This window comes from Oncorhynchus mykiss, chromosome 17 (genome assembly GCF_013265735.2).
Source record: "Oncorhynchus mykiss isolate Arlee chromosome 17, USDA_OmykA_1.1, whole genome shotgun sequence".
In the NCBI taxonomy this organism is placed as follows: Eukaryota; Metazoa; Chordata; class Actinopteri; order Salmoniformes; family Salmonidae; genus Oncorhynchus; species Oncorhynchus mykiss.
In genome coordinates this window covers 60,235,339-60,252,682 of record NC_048581.1, presented here as the reverse complement: position 1 = coordinate 60,252,682, position 17,344 = coordinate 60,235,339, and the positions used below count along the sequence as shown (strand labels likewise).

General features: G+C 41.9%; 2 protein-coding genes across 4 annotated transcripts; one reads left to right on the top strand and one right to left on the bottom strand.

Moving 5' to 3' along the window:
- Positions 1-4,772: 4,772 nt before the first annotated feature.
- LOC110494259 lies at positions 4,773-7,898 on the bottom strand. 2 transcript variants are annotated; one of them, XM_021569193.2, is made up of 2 exons: positions 7,798-7,898; positions 4,773-7,238 (listed from the first exon to the last, which is right to left on the bottom strand). In XM_021569193.2, exon 2 carries the CDS (start codon positions 7,228-7,230, stop codon positions 5,515-5,517), a length of 1,716 nt encoding a protein of 571 aa, XP_021424868.2. In that variant the 5' UTR covers positions 7,231-7,238; positions 7,798-7,898; the 3' UTR covers positions 4,773-5,514. The 2 variants fall into 2 exon arrangements, with proteins under 2 accessions (XP_021424868.2, XP_021424867.2); XM_021569192.2 differs by lacking the exon at positions 7,798-7,898 and adding an exon at positions 7,474-7,766.
- Positions 7,865-16,808, top strand: thumpd3 (THUMP domain containing 3). 2 transcript variants are annotated; one of them, XM_021569194.2, is made up of 10 exons: positions 7,865-7,984; positions 8,200-8,524; positions 12,086-12,163; positions 12,334-12,816; positions 13,073-13,203; positions 13,470-13,539; positions 13,664-13,779; positions 13,926-14,030; positions 14,167-14,290; positions 16,135-16,808. In XM_021569194.2, exons 2-10 carry the CDS (start codon positions 8,276-8,278, stop codon positions 16,330-16,332), a joined length of 1,554 nt encoding a protein of 517 aa, XP_021424869.1. In that variant the 5' UTR covers positions 7,865-7,984; positions 8,200-8,275; the 3' UTR covers positions 16,333-16,808. The 2 variants fall into 2 exon arrangements, with proteins under 2 accessions (XP_021424869.1, XP_036806246.1); XM_036950351.1 differs by lacking the exon at positions 7,865-7,984 and adding an exon at positions 8,002-8,199 and having other exon boundaries at positions 8,289-8,524.
- The last annotated feature ends 536 nt before the right edge of the window (positions 16,809-17,344 follow it).

Here is a 17,344-nt window from a genome sequence, read left to right as displayed (position 1 = left end):
CACAGACTAATCTATGTGTAACTTTTAACATGGAGGAGTACAAAACTCTATTAGCTTAATTAGCTAACTCAAATTATGTTTGATTGTTATGGCTTCACATGTACAGTATTAAGAATAGTGCAGGATGGTGTGCTTCTTGCAAACTTAGTTACAATTAGAGCCTTTTCCTGACCATGACCAGGGAAAACTCTGAGCCCTTATTATACCTGGCTAGTTGTAACATGTAGTTGCAATACCACTATCTGTTCACCACTTTTCACAAAGAAAAAAAGGCACGTTCTGTGGGATGTTCCCCAATATACAGTATAGCTGGTCTGGTGTTCGATGATAGATGAGAGTTAACTCAAGCACTGAACTAGACTTCCAGCCGATGACAAGCGCTGCTGCTCGTCTCGTCACGCTTTCACAAGGGACAATTCATCAAAGATGTAGATGTGACATACAGGAACAGTTATTCTACTCCCCGTTTACTGGATAAGTATGGATAAGTTCTAAGGATGGGTGGTGAAAGGAAAGTGAGGATTGATTTTCAAAACCCCAGATGTGTAGGACTGACCAGACTACAACTATGGTCTGAACAAACAAATAAAGGGGTGTATGCAATATATCCTAAGCATGAAAAAGACGAATGCATGATTCCTCAAGAGAGCAGAGGTGACACTGTTTAAACATTATAGGCTTTCATCCCTCCCTCTTGGATATGGCATGTCTTATACAGCATAATAATAAGCCATTTTATCAAACATAAATATTTCTAATGTCAGTTAGACCTACTTTTTCATTACTTTTCTGGAAAACAGTGGATAGACTGAGAGGAAATACAGTTCTCATGGCCAGCCTTCCATTGAGAGCTCTTTTTCCTGGGCAAGCTGTCAGGTTCCCCTAATTATAAACAGAACGTACGCTATGAAACGTACATTGGCCTGGGAGAAAGATGTCAAACAAATACAGCAGTTTTGATAAGCTACCCACTTTAAAAAATATATTTTTCTTATTTTTCTTTTGTTCTTGTTATTTCTCATTCTTTCTATATTTTACCCCCTTTCTTTTCTTGTTTGGGATTGTGTGTGTGTGTGTGTGTGTGTGTGTGTGTGTGTGTGTGTGTGTGTGTGTGTGTGTGTGTGTGTGTGTGTGTGTGTGTGTGTGTGTGTGTGTGTGTGTGTGTGTGTGTGTGTGTGTGGAATGGCTGACAAAGTGGAGTGTGTGAGGGTTAACAGAGGATTGTGTTTGGTGGATGGATCTTTCAGGTGGGCAGGCAGCTCCAGCCCCTCCAGCCCCCTTGCAGCAGGGAGCAACAAACAATCCCATCTGGACCACAGAAACCCAGTCCTGTCATACAGGCTGCCATGGTGTTGTTTCTATTCTTTCTCTCTCTTTTCTCTTTTTAGAATTTCAACTCATGCATTCATTTTCACCCACTCAGTGTTAAGTTAGGGTGATCAAATCAAATGTTACTTGTGACATGCGCCGAATACAACAGGTGTAGGTAGACCTTACCGTGAAATGCTTACTTACAAGCCCCTAACCAACAATGCAGTTCAAGAAATAGAGTTAAGAAAAACAAATGTATTTAGTAAATATTATCAATCAAAAAGTAACACAATAAATGTACATAACAATGAGGCTATATACAGGGGGTACCGGTACTGAGTCAATGTTGTGGGATACAGGTTAGTCAAGGTAATTTGTAAAGTAACTATGTGTCACGTTCTGACCATAGTTCTGTTAGTTTATTCTTTGTTTTAGTATGGTCAGGGCGTGAGTTGGGGTGGGCAGTCTATGTTTGTTTTTCTATGTTGGTTTTTGTGTTCGGCCTAGTATGGTTCTCAATCAGAGGCAGGTGTCGTTAGTTGTCTCTGACTGAGAATCATACTTAGGTAGCCTGGGTTTCACTTTTGGTTTGTGGGTGTTTGTTTCCGTGTGAGTGTTTGGGCCACACGGTACTGTTTCGGTTTTCATTTTATTCACATCGTTTATTGTTTTGTATTTCAGTGTTCGTTTCAATTAAATATCATCATGAACACTTACCACTTTGGTCTGATCCTTCTTCCACCGACGACAACCCTTACACTATGCATAGATAATAAACAGTGAATAGCAGCAGTGTAAAAACAAAGGGGGAGTGTCAATGTAAATAATCAGGGTGGCCATTTGATTAGTTATTCAGCAGTCTTATGGCTTGGGGGTAGAAGCTGTTAAGGAGCCTTTTGCTCCTAGACTTGGTGCTCCAGTACCACTTGCCTTGCGGTAGCAGAGGGAACAGTCTTTGACTTGGGTGACTGTAGTCTTTGACCATTTTTTGGGCCTTCCTCTGACAACGCCTAGTATATACAAACACCTTAGCCAAATACATTTAAACTCAGTTATTCACAATTCCTGACATTTAATCCATTTAAATAATCCCTGTTTTAGGTCAGTTAGGATCACCACTTTATTTTAAGAATGTGAAATGTCAGAATAATAGTAGAGAGAATTATTTATTTAAACTTGTATTTCTTTCATCACATTCCCAGTGGGTCAGAAGTTTACATACACACAATTAGTATTTGGTAACATTGCCTTTACATTAAATTGTTTAACTTGGGTCAAACGTTTTGGGTAGCCTTCCACAAGCTTCCCACAATAAGTTGGGTGAATTTTGGCCCATTCTTCCTGACAGAGCTGGTGTAACGGAGTCAGGTTTGTAGGTCTCCTTTGCTCGCACACGCTTTTTCAGTTCTGCCCACAAATTTTCTACAGGATTGAGGTCAGGCCTTTGTGATGGCCACTCCAATATCTTGACTTTGTTGTCCTTAAGCCATTTTGCCACAACTTGGAAGTATGCTTGGGGTCACTGTCCATTTGGAAGGCCCATTTGCGACCAAGCTTTAACTTCCTGACTGATGTCTTGAGATGTTGCTTCAATATATCCACATCATTTACCTCCTCATGATGCCGTCTATTTTGTGAAGCGCTCCAGTCCCTCCTGCAGCAAAGCACCCCCACAACATGATGCTGCCACCCCTGTGATTCACGGTTGGGATGGTGTTCTTCGGCTTGCAAGCCTCTCCCTTTTTCCTCCAAACAAAACGATGGTCATTATGGCCAAACAGTTCTATTGTTGTTTCATCTGACCAGAGGACATTTCTCCAAAAGGTACGATCTTTGTCCCCATGTGCAGTTGCAAACCGTAGATGGCTTTTTTTATGGCTGTTTTGGAGCAGTGGCTTCTTCCTTGCTGGGCGGCCTTTAAGATTGTCGATATAGGACTCATTTTACTGTGGATATAGATACTTTTGTACCTGTTTCCTCCAGCTTCTTCACAAGGTCCTTTGCTGTTGTTCTGGGATTGATTTGCACTTTTCACACTCATTTTACTGTGGATATAGATACTTTTGTACCAGTTTCCTCCAGCTTCTTCACAAGGTCATTTGCTGTTGTTCTGGGATTGACTTGCACTTTTCGCACCAAAGCTCCTTCCTGAGCGGCATGACGACTGCGTGGTCCCATGGTGTTTATACTTGCGTACTATTGTTTGTGCAGACGGACGTGGTTCCTTCAGGCATTTGGAAATTGCTCTCAAGAATGAACCATATTGTTGGTTTACAATTGTTTTTCTGAGGTCTTGGCTGATTTCTTATCTGTCTGTAAACAATTTTTGGAAAAATTACTTGTGTCATGCACAAAGTAATGTCCTAACCGACTTGCCAAAACTATAGTTTGTTATTAACAAGACATTTGTGGAGTGGTTGAAAAACTAATTTTAATTACTCCAACCTAAGTGTATGTAAACTTCAGACTTAAACTGTAGGCCCTGGATTTCAGGAAGCTTGGCCCCAGTATTGCACTGGGCCTTACACACTACCCTCTGTAGTGACTTACAGTCAGATGCCGAGCAGTTGCCATACCAGGCGGTGATGCAACCGGTCAGGATGCTATCGATGGTGCAAATGTATAACTTTTTGAGGATCTGGATACCCATGCCAAATCTTTTCAGTCTCCTGAGGGGGAAAGGGAGTTGTCGTGCCCTCTTCACAGCTGTTTTGGTGTGTTTGGACCATGATAGTCTGTTGGTGATGTGGACACCAAGGAACATGAAACTCTCGACCCGCTCCACTTCAGTCACGTCGATGTTAATGGGGGCCTGTTCAGCCCTCCTTTTCTAGGAAGGCTAGAAGATGTTTATAGTACAAAACTGCTTTTAATGAAGCATAGCAAAACAATTCCCTTAGATTGGGTTTAGCCAATAACGTTGGGCTTGGCAAGGGCCAGGTGTGGTATTCTTAATGTAACTTTAAGTTACATAAGTTATTGCTCACATCCAGATAGATTGCAAATAACTTTAGGCCTGTAAAGCTATTTGTGGTATAATCCGATTCTTGTCACTGTAACATGTGAAGTCCTTTGTTGGAGTTTTTTTTAAATCAGACAACCAACAAATCAATATTTTAATTCCCAGTCGACTGTTTATCTGCTTGCCAGTTTTGCATGCCTATATCTAGTCTATTCACCTGTGGTTCACTACCACCCTCTTCTGGTGATTTATTGTAAACTCATCGCATACCTCCTATAATCTTTGCCCAGGGTTGTGAAATCCTGGGAAATCTCCAATTGGGAAATATACCATGGGACTTTTTGCAGGGATTTTTTGCACACTGACTTACTCTTTTGTTCTCTTTGTCATCAAATAAGACTTACTCTTCCATACAAATAACAGGATTTACTTAGGTTTTGAACTTCAATTGAGTAGTGCTAGGTTCTGAACAGAGTAAAAACTCAAACGAACAACTAGGAAAAGCTCAAACCAAGTTTATTCACCCACTGGTTCATACAGCTGCAAAGACAACATACAAGTCACACAAGCACATCTTTATACCTTCCAACTAGGCAGAGTCATCTCCTTGCATGTCTAAGATAGGAAAGTAGTGTCTGTTGTTAGGCAGAAACATAGTAGATTCCTCTTACTGGTATTGTCATGGCCCTGCCTAAGTCTAGGACCCTCATGGGCTTGGAAATATGTGTGCGTGAGATAGGACTGTGTTCAGATGGCCTTCATGGTGGGCCTCTGTGGCCCACCTCCCAGCAGTGTATTTTGTCTTCAACTGTTGACCTTATCTCGAGTTGAGTTCCACATCCCTCGTGGTCCTGGTTCCGCAGAAACTGGCCTGCCTTATCAGGTACTAAAACTAGACTACTGTTGCCCTCTGCCTCCCTCCTTAGGAACATTAATATTCCACGATAACATATTTGAACAGAATATCAACTTTTTGCACTTCCCCTTTTCCCTCTCGGTAACTTTCCATATCACTCAGTAACTTTCCACACACAGAGTTCCTCTGTACCCTTCATTGACACATTCCTTATACATGTAAAGTAATCAATAAGTTCTGGTATGGTTCTGGTATGGTAACATGAATAAGTATACTTCAAGCTAGAATCCAACAGTAGCCTAACATTGTACATTGTAAAAATAAATGACCTGTCCACTTATTAAGCTCGTTGTTCATATTTTGTCCTTTTTTCATCCTTAGTTGTTCACTCAGACTCTGATTTAATGTCCATGTCCTCCTTTGTGTCACTCTGAAGCTGTGTGCTGGACCCTAGTTCTGTTCCTGGCTCAAAAAGGTTAAGGTTCGCCCTAATAGCCACCAATTTCTCCACTCTGTTGTTTGTTAAACTGTTGCCCACCTTTGTTTTGGTTTTCCCAAAGAATGCTCTGAGGCGCAAAGAAGCTGCTGATGTTGGTGGGATCTGAAGGATCACAGAGGCGATGGGTGACAGGGCCTCAGATGCACAGAGACCCTTCCACCAGGTGTAGGGAGAAATGTGCTGGCATGATTGCCATATCCCATCCCCATTCCAAAGGCCTTGCTTGGTAGAAAACTTTGCCAGACTTGCCAGAACTTTGCCCTCATCAAGATTGAGGTGGTGTGAGAGGGTAGAAATCACATAGTATGCGCTGTTGATCTGTTCTCCAGAAAGTATTTGTTTCCCAATATGCTTTGGATCCAGCATGTATGCTGCAGCGTGAATTGGCTTGATACAAAACTCTCCACACAGCTCCAGAAATCGAACAACTGCCGTCTCCTCTGTGTTGAGTAGCAAGGCTGAAGGGAGGGCTGTGCTGATTTTGTCTTTTAAATCAGCAAAAAGCCTGAGAACATCTGACAAGACAGCATCCTCTCCTTCAATCTGATCAATGGCAAATGCGATCGGTGAGAGTAGCATAAGATTGCGAACCACTCTCTCCCAAAACACATCATCAAGCAGTATTTTCCTGATGGAGATTTCAATTTCCACAGACTGTGATCTTGCCATTTCTTGCAGAGACTCCTTGTCTTTCAGAAGGCTGCTGTACATGGTGACAACCCCAGCCCATCTAATGTTGCAGGTCAGTTTCAGTGTGGAGTTATTTTTCTTTGTATTTTTATTGCTGTAGGTTGCTGACACTTCCTCTTTGCTCCTGACATCCTGTACAACTTGCTTGGCTGTCTTGTATAGTGTTTCCATTGTTTGCAAACTCATGATGTCCTTGATGAGTAGGTTAAGCCCATGAACCATGCACCCAATAGGTGTAATGTGAGGGTAGGCCTCCTCCACTTGTGCCCAGGCAGCCTTCATGTTTGCAGCACTATCAGTAACAACAGCAAACACCTTCTGTGGTCCAACGTCATTGATTACAGCCTTCAGCTCATCAGCAATGTGCGTGCTCGTGTGTGTGTTGTCCTTTTTGTCTGTCGTCTTGAAAACCAATGGTAGAGGAGTAGAGACTATGTAGTTTATGATGCCATCCCCTTGTACATTTGACCACCCTTCGGAGACAACAGCAACACTGTCTGCCTTCTCTATTGTTTCCTTCACCTTTCCTTGCACTCTGTTGAACTCAGCTTCCAGTAAATTAGTAGACAGAGCATCTCTGTTTGGAGGAGAGTATCCAGGGCAAATAACATTGAAACATCTCTTCCAGTACACATTCTCACTGAGCATGAGGGGTGAGCCGGTGGCATATACTGCTCGAGCCAGGCACTCATCGGCATTCTTCTGGCTGTGGTCTTCCATTGTATGGCAGAACAATGGTTCTTGTGCACTTTGATATAATGTTGCATTTTTGCATTTGGTTAAATGCACCTGCAACTTTGTGGCATTCTTTACATACTGCTTTGTACAGTAGTTGCACATGTACATAGTCTTCCCATCGTCATTAATGGCTGGGGTGAAATGCTTCCACACATCTGATACTAAACGTGGCATTCTTCCCCCTATAGAAATAAAGTGGGAATGTTTAAATTAGCCAACACATAGCATGAAACAACATAAAATGTTAAAGGCAGCCTACAGTATACACTGGGAAATTAATAAAACAATAAGTTGGAAGTATGATTAGCCTATTGGGCTTGAAATGTTTTTATATACATGTGTTTTAGCTTGTGTGGAAATAGATGTGTGTAGTTATTTAAAGAACAAGATGATCAATCAAAACCATAATCAACGTACCTTACTCACTAGGGAGGATATCGTTAACAATGGGATCCTGCCCTGATGTAGCAAATATAATATATGTATTGCTGAAGTATAAAGAATGGCTCCTTTCAAAAAGAGTACCGTGTTTCTCCACATAAAAAATATAGAAGTGCTTCTAAAATTCCCAACATTACAAACAGTCCGTTGAAAATTTTCATGGAAATTTACCGGAAATGTACCTTTTTGCCACCAGCTGCTATACAAGCTAGTAAATACAGCTATATAATGTTCGCTAAGCAACTTTATCCATGATAATATAATAATAACACGTCAACGAAAATACGTTTATCTACTGACCTATTTGTATTAATCCACAACAAGTGATAAATCAGAAAGGAATATGAAACGCGGAACTTTTTATTTTCGTTGCTGTAACCCGGAAGTACTTCTGTTACCCACATGGGTTTCCGTTTGCAGTTGTTTGAGGAACCATGAGAGTGCAGTGAACAAGCCATGAACTGAGCTTTTAAACAGCAAAACACGGGTAGGTTTCACCAAACAACCATTTGATTAAAAGGAATGCTGATAGCTGTTGCCAGATGTTTTGACTCGAGTAGCTTCGGCCAATTAGCTGGCTAGCCATAATAGCAGATATATCTGACATGTGCTTGCTGAGAAAATATTTCAGTCATGCCTACAGCAACCCCGTGGTGATTTGTACAATTTGTGTACAATGGTGTTTCTATATATCTTCTCCAGGTACATTACTGCTTCTTGTAGTCACTGGGAACATCAAAGTGCATTATTTATCCAGTGATTGGCAGCTTACAGTACCATGTCTTCACAAGACAGTAGTGAGGGGCAGCAGTGCCCCCTGGCGGTGGGTGTGGAGACAAGCAGCCAGTCTGCCAGTGATGGGGAGACAGACTGTGAGGTCATTACGGTCACCATTGGAGCAACAGTCCCCACAGGGTTTGAAAACACTGCTGCAGAGGAAGTCCAGGAGAAGATTGGGGCTGATGCAACAATAAGCAAGGACCGCGGTCGAATATACTTCCAAATAACCACAGATAAGCTCTCACAGGTAAGATGCCATTGGCTTTGCTGACAGGGTATGCCTTGTGTCAAAACAACAAAGTAATTTCTGAAGATGATGATTTATTTCACGTGATTAGTAAATATGTTTTAAGGTCAACCCTGTTACGTGAATTTAACTCTCGTTTTACTATGGTGAAACTTCCTTTTTTTTTAAAGAAACATGCAGGTGAGCTGGTTCTGCTCTTTTTGGCCATTTTGTGGAGGAAAACTGAGTGGGTTTTGCATAACACGTCAACCCCGTTACCCATAGATAGATAGGCTAGAAATGTAAAAAAAAAAAAAATAAAAAAAAAAATATATATATATATATATATATATATATATATATATATAAATATATATATAAATAATAAACATGAAGCTTGCATTCAATTGCCCCTCCCCGTTGCACACAGCAAGCTTCCATTTCTCCTGTCACAAGTGGAGTTATGATCATTTCAATCCTGTTACATCAAATCTGTTTGATGTAATTGGCACTAATTGTAATTTTTCTTAATTTAACCTCTTGAGATGGGAAAACATGTTTTTTATAAAGTTGAACATGTGTACTTTATGACAGAATGTTAAAATTAGGTGAAATAATTTGTTTTCTTTTACCAAATTACACTGCCCGAAAAGCACTCTATCGGTGGAACGACCCAACCTACATTTCCTATTACCGTAACTGCAGAATTAGTCAATATCCTTTCATCTTGATTTACGAGTATTGCAAAACCACCTTTTTTTGGCTACTTTAATATGACTATTACAAGAGTGTTGTGAATATGATGAAATACAGATGCTATTTAAGCCTAGTTTAAATGCTTGATAAAAAGCCTATTCTTTGTGTGGGCATCAAATCAAACTTTATTTTCCACATGCACCGAATACAACAAGTGTAGACTTTACCGTGAAATGCTTTACTTACAAGCCCTTAACCAACAGTGCAGTTCAAGAAGAAAACATTTCCTGTAGTCCACGATCAGCTCCTTTGTCTTGCTCACATTGAGGGAGAGGTTGTTGTCCTGGCACCACACTGCCAGTTCTCTGACCTCCTCCATATAGGCCATCTCATCGTTGTCGGTGATCAGGCCTACCACTGTTGTGTCGTCAGCAAACGTATTGATGGGGTTGGAGTCGTATTTGGCCACGCAGTCATGGGTGAACAGGGAATGCAGGAGGGGACTAAGTACACACCCATGAGGGGCCCCAGTGTTAAGGATCAGTGTGACAGACGTACAGTGCCTTGCGAAAGTATTCGGCCCCCTTGAACTTTGCGACCTTTTGCCACATTTCAGGCTTCAAACATAAAGATATTATAAAAATGTATTTTTTTGTGAAGAATCAACAACAAGTGGGACACAATCATGAAGTGGAACGACATTTATTGGATATTTCAAACTTTTTTAACAAATCAAAAACTGAAAAATTGGGCGTGCAAAATTATTCAGCCCCCTTAAGTTAATACTTTGTAGCGCCACCTTTTGCTGTGATTACAGCTGTAAGTCGCTTGGGGTATGTCTCTATCAGTTTTGCACATCGAGAGACTAAATTTTTTTCCCATTCCTCCTTGCAAAACAGCTCGAGCTCAGTGAGGTTGGATGGAGAGCATTTGTGAACAGCAGTTTTCAGTTCTTTCCACAGATTCTCGATTGGATTCAGGTCTGAACTTTGACTTGGCCATTCTAACACCTGGATATGTTTATTTTTGAACCATTCCATTGTAGATTTTGCTTTATGTTTTGGATCATTGTCTTGTTGGAAGACAAATCTCCGTCCCAGTCTCAGGTCTTTTGCAGACTCCATCAGGTTTTCTTCCAGAATGGTCCTCTATTTGGCTCCATCCATCTTCCCATCAATTTTAACCATCTTCCCTGTCCCTGCTGAAGAAAAGCAGGCCCAAACCATGATGCTGCCACCACCATGTTTGACAGTGGGGATGGTGTGTTCAACTGTGTTGCTTTTACGCCAAACATAACGTTTTGCATTGTTGCCAAAAAGTTCAATTTTGGTTTCATCTGACCAGAGCACCTTCTTCCACATGTTTGGTGTGTCTCCCAGGTGGCTTGTGGCAAACTTTAAACGACACTTTTTATGGATATCTTTAAGAAATGTCTTTCTTCTTGCCACTCTTCCATAAAGGCCAGATTTGTGCAATATACGACTGATTGCTGTCCTATGGACAGAGTCTCCCACCTCAGTTGTAGATCTCTGCAGTTCATCCAGAGTGATCATGGGCCTCTTGGCTCCATCTCTGATCAGTCTTCTCCTTGTATGAGCTGAAAGTTTAGAGGGACGGCCAGGTCTTGGTAGAGTTGCAGTGGTCTGATACTACTTCCATTTCAATATTATCGCTTGCACAGTGCTCCTTGGGATGTTTAAAGCTTGGGAAATCTTTTTGTATCCAAATCCAAAAAACTTCTTCACAACAGTATCTCGGACCTGCCCGGTGTGTTCCTTGTTCTTCATGATGCTCTCTGTGCTTTTAACGGACCTCTGAGACTATCACAGTGCAGGTGCATTTATACGGAGACTTGATTACACACAGGTGGATTGTATTTATCATCATTAGTCATTTATGTCAACATTGGATCATTCAGAGATCCTCACTGAACTTCTGGAGAGAGTTTGCTGCACTGAAAGTAAAATGAATAATAATTTTGCACGCCCAATTTTTCCATTTTTGATTTGTTAAAAAAGTTTGAAATATCCAATAAATGTCGTTCCACTTCATGATTGTGTCCCACTTGTTGTTGATTCTTCACAAAAAAAATACAGTTTTATATCTTAAAGTTTGAAGCCTGAAATGTGGCAAAAGGTCGCAAAGTTCAAGGGGGCCAAATACTTTCGCAAGGCACTGTATTGTTGCCTACTCTTACCACCTGGGGAGGCCCGTCAGGAAGTCCACGATCCAGTTTTGCAGAGGGAAGTGTTTAGTCCCAAAGTCCTTAGCTTAGTGATGAGCTTCGTGAGAACTATGGTGTTGAACGCTGACCTGTAGTCGATGAAAGCGGCAGCTCTAGCCTTTAGCTCGATGCGGATGTTGCCTGTAATCCATGGTTTCTGGTTGGGATATGTACGTACAGTCACTGTGGGGACGTCATCGATGCACTTATTGATGAAGCCGATGACTGATGTGGTGTATTTAAATAAATATTTATTATTTAACTAGGCAAGTCAGATAAGAACAAATTCTTATTTACAATGACGACCTAGGAACAGTGGGTTAACTGCCTTGTTCAGGGGCAGAACAACATATTCCTCGATGCCATTGGATGAATCCCGGAACATATTCCAGTCTGTGCTAGCTAAACAGTCCTGTAGTGTAGCATCCGCGTCATTTGACCACTTCCGAATTGAGTGAGTCACTGGTGCTTCCTGCTTAAGTTTTTGCTTGTAAGCAGGAATCAGGAGGATATAATTGTGGTCAGATTTGCCAAAATACAATGCATCAAACTTTTGATTAATTTTTACACATTCATAATGGTTTGTTCACCTGGCTGTTACAGTACCATTGAGTAAATTACAAATATAACCTATCTTTTTTACCTGTGCCTCCTCTTTCTAGGTCCATAATCTGAGGTCTGTGGACAACCTGTTTGTTGTGGTTGAAGAGTATGACAACTATCAGTTTAAAGACTCAAAGGTATGTCTCTTTTCATTACAGCACAGCCAACCTGAATTAATACAGCCCCTACACATTCACTTCAATTATAACATTCATGTTGGTAATAAAAGAGAAGTCCCCTACACTTTATACCATGCTTTTTCCCTGTTAGGGTATTTGATAGAAACACTACCAATTCTGTCCAACAGGAGGAGACATTGGAAGACTTGCAGAAGCTGGCCTCCAAGCTGCCATGGACCAACGCACTAAAGGTCTGGAAACTGAACACCTCTCTGAAGAAGAAGAGGGGACCCCATAGACGGCCCCAAGGTCCTAAGGGGAAGGGACGGAGAGGCAGAAATTTCAGAGATAGAGGCAAAGCCAATAAAGACGTTGTGGAGACGGACACCATGGAGACGGTCACCGTAGAGATAGAGAAGCTGCAGCTGGAGCCTCAGGCACCTACTACAGGCCAAGGGGGCGGGTCACCTGACCTGGAGAACAGCCCCTTGGGTGAGCAGCAGGAGGTGGAGGGACAGGAGCCTGGACCAAAGGTCCTGAAGTTTCGTGTGACGTGCAGCCGAGCAGGAGACAAGCACAGCTTTTCCTCCAACGAGGCCGCCAGGGACTTTGGTGGTGCCGTGCAAGACTTCTTCCAGTGGAAAGCAGACATGACCAAGTTTGATATTGAGGTAAAAATAACATAACATTGCATCCTGTTCCAACGGGACTGGCACCCACTGAATTCCTCTGCCCTAGCCAGGCTTGTCAAGATAAGCCTGCGAGAGACAACTTAATTGATTACATTACAAACAAAAGAAACTGGTTAGGAATAACTGTTCTGAGAGTAAATATTTGACCTTAAAATAAATAGGTGGGGTCACATAATGTGAAATGAAAGTGTGTTTTCATTATGATTTCACTGTGTGTTTGTGTGTGTGTTGGCAGGTCCTTCTGAACATACATAACGTTGAGGTGGTGATTGGCATTGCCCTGACAGAGGAGAGTCTCCACAGAAGAAACATCACCCACTTTGGACCCACCACGCTGCGCTCCACCCTGTGCTATGGCATGCTCAGGTCTCCTACTCTCCCTCCATTCACACTCAGTACAGTTAAGCTAAACGGAATGCTCTCTGTACCTCATGCCTGCACTTTGATAATACATGGGTGAAATACGGATTGTGATAAAATAACCCCGTTCTGTGATTTCTTGATGCAACCTATTTTGATATACACAACACATACAGCAATTGTAGTGCTTCATTAAAGTATGTTGATTCTAATTGATTCAAATTTGTGAAAATCAAATGACAACTGTGATATTTGTCTCTTTCATTGGACAGACTCTCTAAGCCTCAGGCATCTGATGTTATACTTGATCCCATGTGTGGAACTGGAGCAATACCTTTAGAGGTAAGAAGGAGAATCACAATACACTGTTATTAAAAAGAGAAAATATGACTACGGTAACTGACTGCCTTCCATGAAGTAGTAATCAGAGAGTATAGCTTATTGAGTAATTGATTGTCTCGATCAGGGAGCCATTGAATGGCAGCAGGCATTCTACCTGGCCGGAGACAACAATGACATGGCAGTGAGCCGCACAGTCAACAACATCTGTCACATCCAGAAGAAGAGACTAGACAAGTGCAGGTGAGACACAACAAACTATACACAAGTTACTTTATCTGAATTAGTCACCCCTCAAAGTCAGACTTTGAAGAAGAAATGCAAGACAAAGTGATGAGACCCATTTGATCGTTAGTTGTGTTAACTCCATTTACTCCCCAACCTTGCAGTACGCCAGGGTTGCCCATAGACACAGTGCAGTGGGACCTGTGCCATCTACCCATGAGAACCAACTCAGTGGACATCATCATCACTGACATGCCCTTTGGGAAGAGGTAGGAACCACAGAACTATTTCAATTAGAACCTACACTCAACATTGACTAAACCTCCTAGATATTGCTCATTTCTGCATGGAATGTATTGGTATTGTTTCCGTGGCTGAGGTGTACATTGTGTGGTTTTATTATAGAATGGGCTCCAGGAAGAAGAATTGGGACCTGTACCCACCCTGTCTGAGAGAGATGGCCCGGGTGTCCAGACCAGGCTCAGGGAAGGCCGTCATCCTGACCCAGGATAAGAAATGCTTTCAAAAGGTAATGTACCACACATACAGTAAGACTGTGTAATCTGTGGTAGATGGAGTGTCCTAACCTGTCTGTACCTGAAGGCTCAGTCATCAATAGGAAATTCCAGGATAACTAGAGAATGAGTAGTTGAGGAGGTTGTGGTGTCTTATTAAATTAAATTCGCCCACGCCAATATCTGTGTGAACAAACATCTATTGTTAGTGTTGTTAGTGTATGGTATGGACTGAGTCTACTCTGTTTCCATCGATAAAAGACAGTACTGTGCAGCCGTCTTCATCGACCTGGCCATGGCTTTCGACTCTGTCAATCACGTATTCTTATCGGCAGACTCAGCAGCCTTGGTTCCTCTAATGACTGTCTCGCCTGGTTCACCAACTACTTCTCTGATAGAGTTCAGTGTGTCAAATCGGAGGGCCTGTTCGGACCTCTGGCAGTCTCTATGGGGGTGCCGCAGGGTTCAATTCTCTGGCCGATTCTCTTCTCTATATATCAATGATGTTGCTCTTGCTGCTGGTGATTCTCTGATCCACCTCTACGCAAATGACACCATTCTGTATACATCTGGCCCTTCTTTGGACACGGTGTTAATAAACCTCCAAACGAGCTTCAATGCCCTACAACACTCCTTCCGTGGCCTCCAACTACTCTTAAATGCTTGTAAAACGAAATGCATGCTCTTCAACCGATCACTGCCTGCACCCGCCCGCCCGACTAGCTTCATTACTATGGACGGTTCTGACTTAGAATATGTTGACAACTATAAATACCTAGGTGACTGGCTAGACTGTAAACTCTCCTTCCAGACTCATATTAAGCATTTCCAATCTAAAAAATTAAATCTGGAATTGGCTTCCTATTTCGCAACAAAGCCTCCTTCACTCGTGCTGCCAAACATGCCCTCATAAAACTGACTATCCTGCCGATCCTCGACTTCGGCGATGTCATTTACAAATAGCCTCCAACACTCTACTCAGTAAATTGGATGCAGTCTATCACGGTGCCATCTGTTTTGTCACCAAAGTCCCATATACTACCCACCACTGCGACCTGTATGCTCCCATTGGCTGGTCCTTGCTACATATTCATCGCCAAACCCACTGGCTCAAGGTCATCTATAAGTCTTTGCTAGGTAAAGCTCCGCTTTATCTCAGCTCACTGGTCACGATAACAACACCCACCCGTAGCACGCGCTCCTGCAGGTATATTTCCCCTGGTCATCCCCAAAGCCAACATCTCCTTTGGCCAGCTTCCAGTTTTCTGCTGCTAATGACTGGAACGAATTGAAAAAGTTGGAGACTTATCTCCCTCACTAACTTTTTAAGCATCAGCTGTCAGAGCAGCTTACCGATCGCTGCAGCTGTACACAGCCCATCTGTAAATATCCCATCCAACTACCTACCTCATCCCAGTATTTGTTTTTGTTTTTCTGCTCTTTCCACACCAGTATTTATACTTGCACATCCTCATCTGCACATATCACTCCAGTGTCAATTGCTAAATTGTAATTACTTCGCCACTATGGCCTATTTATTGCCTTACCTCCTTACTTCATTTGCACACGCTGTATACAGATTGTTTTATTGTGTTATTGACTGTACGTTTGTTTATCCCATGTGTAACTGTTGCTGTTGTTTTTTGTCGCACTGCTTTGCTTTATCTTGGCCAGGTCGCAGTTGTAAATAAGAACTTGTTCTCAACTGGCCTACCTGGTTAAATAAAGGTGAAATAAATCTAAATAAATAGGTGGTCCCTTGGCCAGATGGTGTTTATTCAAGCAATACTGTGGTGTGTCAACTTTAATGACTTTGTGCCATGAGTGTCTTGTGACCGGGTGCATCTGTCTCCCTCAGGCAATATCGAGGATGGGAGGACTCTGGCGGAAGCACCACACTGTCTGGGTCAACGTAGGGGGCCTACACGCAGGGGTGTTCCTCCTCAAGCGCACAGCAGGGATCTTTGGCCAAACCCCAGAAGATGTCAGGGAACCCCTAGAAGAGCAACCAGGGAAGGAAAAAACAGCAGAGGAAAGGGAAAAGGAGGTTCAGTGACCGAGTTAAGCCCCACCTATACAGAATATACTTTAGAAATGGCATAGAAATGACCTTTTGCCATTATTGATTTGATTAATCTATTTTGCTGTTTTATTTGTTGAAGGTCCAAAAGTGAGTGTCTCAAAGGGAAACCTTTCCTAAGTTTTACTGTGTTGTTATAGACAGACAAGGTTTCGGTGAAGTGAAAAAAAGTTGACCGCCTGCTTACTACAACCAGTTTAATTTTTATGTTAAACCCCAGCTTTATAAAAAGTTGTCTTGCTACACCTGAGTGCCAGTTATATGAATGTAAGTCATTAATCATCCGTTGTTCTTTTAGCTACTGTAGGTAAGCAAGACTATTGATTTATATGCCTATTGTGTTGTTGAGGGAATCAGTTCAAATGACCACACCTCTCCACTCCATTGATGACTTGTTGGCAGGTTCTGTAACATGAGACTTTATGGTAAATAAAACTTGTTTCTAAACATGCGTTAAAGGGTGACTGCACTTCCTAATTTGGCCTTGTTTTATATTTGTTTTATTAAGAAATGTTAATTGCCATGACTGAAATCAAATGTCAGTTGTTTTCAGGTTGTGGTTTGCAAGTGGGAAGAGTTAGCCCAAAGAGATTCTTCATGAATCAATGGGGACATTTATTTAATTCAAAGTCCTCTTAAAATGGATGAAGCTACTGCAGATTGCCCCTTTAATGTTGATGCAATGGACTTTTTTCATGACACAAGTCTGCACTCACTCATGCATCACCCAGCTGCATAAACAATGACAACAATGTCTCAGTGGTGGGTACTCTTTCCTTACATCAGAGGGGTTAGTCAGCCAATTTGCCTAATATTCTGAAATAACTTTAGATTTTTTTTGAAAGATAAGCTTGAAATTGGCATGGTCTAATTGACTCAACAACACACAACTTTAGCTTTCTTGTTGAATCAGGAAATCAACAGTTATTTCCGGTTTATTGAAGTTAGCTGGCTAACTTATTGATCCTGCTTTGTATAGTCATGGCCA